Source organism: Limulus polyphemus, unplaced genomic scaffold (genome assembly GCF_000517525.1).
Source record: "Limulus polyphemus unplaced genomic scaffold, Limulus_polyphemus-2.1.2 Scaffold279, whole genome shotgun sequence".
Taxonomy (NCBI): Eukaryota; Metazoa; Arthropoda; class Merostomata; order Xiphosura; family Limulidae; genus Limulus; species Limulus polyphemus.
This window is the reverse complement of record NW_013665889.1, coordinates 41,154-45,435: the sequence shown is the minus strand read 5'-3', so window position 1 is coordinate 45,435 and position 4,282 is coordinate 41,154. Positions and strand designations below refer to the sequence as shown.

Here is a 4,282-nt window from a genome sequence, read left to right as displayed (position 1 = left end):
TAGTAGTAGTAGTAGTAGTAGTAGTATAGTATAGACTATAGTAGAGAGTAGTAGAATATATATATATATAATATTTTTTTTTCGCTCGGGTTATATGGTTTTTTATTCATTTCTATCAAGACTTCTTGAACCTACATGTTTTTCAAACATAATAAATGCGTATTAGAATATGGGACGAATGCTGGGGAGGTGAATATATAAATAATGTTAAAATTTGCTGAGTTTATAAAAAAGTAATTATTAAAGTAGCACGTAGAAAAATAATACAATATACACCTGATTTTCTACTTGAATGGTTAATGTATTAGACATGAGGCAACTATATATATATAATGAAAAAATATTAATAATTTTATTTAAGAATGAAACGTTAAAAACAGAGAAAACAACATGAGTGCATTATGCTTTATATTTATTCATATCATTATTCAATGATATAAAAACATTAACAAATTAGAAAACAAAAATTATTAAGCGGTTAGTGAAACATAAGAGACTAAACCTGGAAGATTTTTTCTCTTTATGAATTTCGTTGTTTGTTCGTTATTATTGTGTTTTATTCTTGTGTATGTTTAATTTTATATTGTGCTAAGATATTTAATACAAATTTAATATTAAATTAATGTGTGTACACACGTTTTTATTTTGGTACTTTTTTAATAGGTTAAGTGTTCTGTAACATACAAGTTTTTCTTATGTGGACATGTTGATTAATCTATATGTAATAATGTGTTTATTTATTTTGTTTCTAATAAACTTTCTATGGCGAAAACAATGAGTGAATGTTAATGAAATGGACTTTACATTTATAAAACACATCTTTTAATTCAAAAAGTATTTTGTATTTGTTTTTACGCACACACACACACACACACATTTATAATAATATAAGAGCGTGTCTGTTTGTCTGTAACCGCCATAGCTCCAAAAGGAAAGAACCTAGAAACCTGAAATTTTGCACACATAGTAAGTTGACCCTGAGGATGTGCACTTGTGTATTATTACTTATCCACGTGCATGCGCACGTACGCATCTTTTTTGTGAAGTAAGCAAGTGAAAAACCACATAGAAAATAATATGTGACTGCCAAAGCTCCAAGAGCAAAGAATCTAATAACCTCAAATTTTGCACCATACTAAGCGGACCCTGAGGGTTTGCACCTGGGTATTATTACTTATATATATGTGCGTGCACATCTTTTTAACGAGGCAAACTAGCGGAAAACCACATAGAAAAGAAGTGGTTCCTTATATTACAAAATACTGAATGGGTATTATTACTTATCCTATCAACGTGCGAGCGCATTTTTTTAATGAAGCAAGCTAGCGAAAAAACATATAGAAATTAAGTGTTTTATGTTTCTTGGAAATAAAAATGTCTAAAATATTTTTGACTGTTCTACTATGCTAATATAGGTTCAGAATACATACACTGACATAGTCATATAGAATATATCAACTTAATAACCCGAGCGAAGCCAGGTATTTTCGCTAGTACGTATTATAAAACGTGACTATAAGTCAGGAAAAGGTTTGTTTTGTTTTGAATTTCGCACAAAGCTACACGAGGGCTATCTGCGCTAGCCGTTCTTAATTTAGCAGTGTAAGACTAAAGGGAAGGCAGCTAGTCATCACCCCTTACCGCCAACTCTTGGGCTACTCTTTTACCAACGAAAAGTGGGGTTGACCGTCACATTATAATACCCACACGGCTGAAAGGGCGAGCATGATTCGAACCCGCGACCGTCAGATTGCGAGTCCAGCGCCCTAACCACCTGGCCATGCCGGGCCGTCAGGAAAAGGTGATTCACGATTAATAATTTACACAATATACCAATGAACTTGCAGTAACATTGATATTAATAATAAGGAAATGATAAAGACAAAACATAATTCAAGTATTTAGTACAAACTTATAAGGTTACATGTCAGATGTTTTAGTGAATTGGTGAAACGATCTTTTGAAATAAATTGACGAATTCCACGATTTAAAATACACTATGAAAATTAAACATATTAACTTATAGGTGTTAATAAAACAAAGTGCTAGGTTTCTACTATGTACGAATATTTTAAATTATGATTAACATCATAACACCATTCCTATAGCTAGTATAGTTTTAAAATTATCCTTTGTTTTTTGACTATATATATCGTAAATAAATACTAAATGAAAGTAGTTAACAACATTCTCATTATTATTTTAACGTTTTTAAATATGACATTTGCAAAGTTAGAAATTCCGTCAAGAAATAAAATTAGTTATTAACTTATGTTATTAACTATGAAGTAAATGTACTGCTATTCACATATCATAAATGGATAGATACTAGGTTTGAAGTACTTAATTCCTTACATTAGGGTCGTGGGTCATTTTTAAAAATGTGGAAGAAGCACGTGTACCAACTAGTTATAAGAAGTAAATGGCTCGGGTGTGGAAGTAAATTACTTCATGTTAGCAAAGTTTATTCGTGTGTGTATGCGAACAGTATTTTTGCTTAACACTACAGGGAGAATTATCATAAACATACGCTCTCACCTGACGTTTTCATGACGGCTCATGTAGATCTTTTTAAACTGACCCGTGATCACAGCTCCTAGATCCTGTCTAATTTCAGCTGCTAAGTGTTGAGGGAGAACAGATAGTAGCAGTCTTTCCTAAAAAGGATACTTTCAACTTGGTTTATTTTACAAAAATAGCATTAATACGAATTATGTTCAAACATATTTTTTTTTTCATGGTATTAAAGTCTCTATGCAATACTATACTAAGAACACAATGCTGAATCACAATATACCCAGATGAAGCTAAAAACAAAACTGTTAAAATTTCATGATAAACAATACAATTTATGTGCTCTAGAAGATATTATAAAAACAAAAACAATATCGTATTTCCTCAAATACAGCTTACACTGAACGCATTATTTCCTTTTCTTGAAACAATCAAAAATAAAAATAACGTATGTTCTAAATTACGGAAAAGAATCACAAATCATATCTCTTTTTGTCACTGTAAATCTAAAATAATCGTCTTTTACTTTTGAACAAAACCAGAGAAAAGTTGCTGATTGTACCTGTTCCTGGGATTCTTCCTCTAAAATTAATTTCACTTCGAGACTTTGACGAGTTTCTAGGAAGGACTGTCTTTGCTGCCTTTCGGCAAAAAAGAAGGATGTGATTCCCAAGACATTGACACACAGGAACAGTAATAAATTGGCGCATATCTAAAAAAGAAGAATTCATAACGAATACACTAAAAAAAGTGTGTATGTTAGAAATATTTATGTACAACTTTCGATCTGCTTTTTACACACTAATATATTTATTCAGATTAATTATTATTGGTTACAATAATAAATTCACTAAAAATTGTTCATGCGATTAGTTTTGATGGAACGCAACAAATAGATCAGGATTTATCTTTTAATGTCGGAAATAATTATTTAAGTATTTTTCAGAAATAGCATCTTGCGAGTAATAAAATTAAAATCTGTGAAACTAACTCAGACAAATGCCTCTTACAGAATTAAGGACTACAATCCAAAGTTTTCAGCATAATCATGCGAAAGTCGAGTACAAACGTTTAGATAATCTATTCAGAGTGGTAAGAACCCTACGAGCTTCCGTTATATTTAAGGAATTATCTTTGTTTAATATTTAAAACAAATCCTATAAACACAATCAAACATGAAATTCAAAATGTGACCTTAATGTTTTTATACAGCTTTTAATCCATTGAATAGAAGTAATAATTCATTCTGTTTATTTTTCGCGATTTTGTAATTAAGTAAGTGAAATTTTTACAACGAATCTTGCAATTAAAATTTCTAATATTCCCATTACTCTAGTAAGAATCAAAATGTATTGAGATACTTAAACATATTTTTAGTTCATTCCTTCCCCTTATCAAACATTTTCATTATATGAAGTTAATTTGTTTATATGCAACGTCTCAATAGTTAAGATTTGTAACCATATCTTCAAAGAAAAGTCCAACTGACTGTCATGGTAACAGTTAGACAATATCTGAAGCTGTACAGAGTCATTCTGTTTTTGTTTACAAGTAAAGAAGTTCTGTGTTAACGTGGTAGAGTTAAAAAATAAAAAATAAGTGAATGTGTTATATATGTACATATTAGGTCGTCAAGAAATTAATGTCGCGTTTTGGAATACTTTCATTAACGCCTCCTCCCAAAAACGTACATCACGTGTAATAAGTAAACAAACCGCCTAAACATCACGTTAGTGTAGCCTATATAATGTGTAATGTTTAGTATACT

The 4,282-nt window shown here is 30.5% G+C and overlaps 1 protein-coding gene across 1 annotated transcript in view; it reads right to left on the bottom strand.

Annotated features, from left to right (window-relative positions):
• Nucleotides 1–4,282, bottom strand: part of LOC106456994 (adenylate cyclase type 3-like) — a 92,964-nt gene that overhangs the window by 76,556 nt on the left and 12,126 nt on the right. Inside the window, exons 2-3 of the mRNA XM_022382796.1 lie at nt 3,077–3,226; nt 2,539–2,657 (exon numbers count right to left, since the gene is read on the bottom strand). Of these exons, the coding sequence (XP_022238504.1) occupies nt 2,539–2,657; nt 3,077–3,226 (269 nt within the window). The remainder of the gene's footprint in view (nt 1–2,538; nt 2,658–3,076; nt 3,227–4,282) is intronic.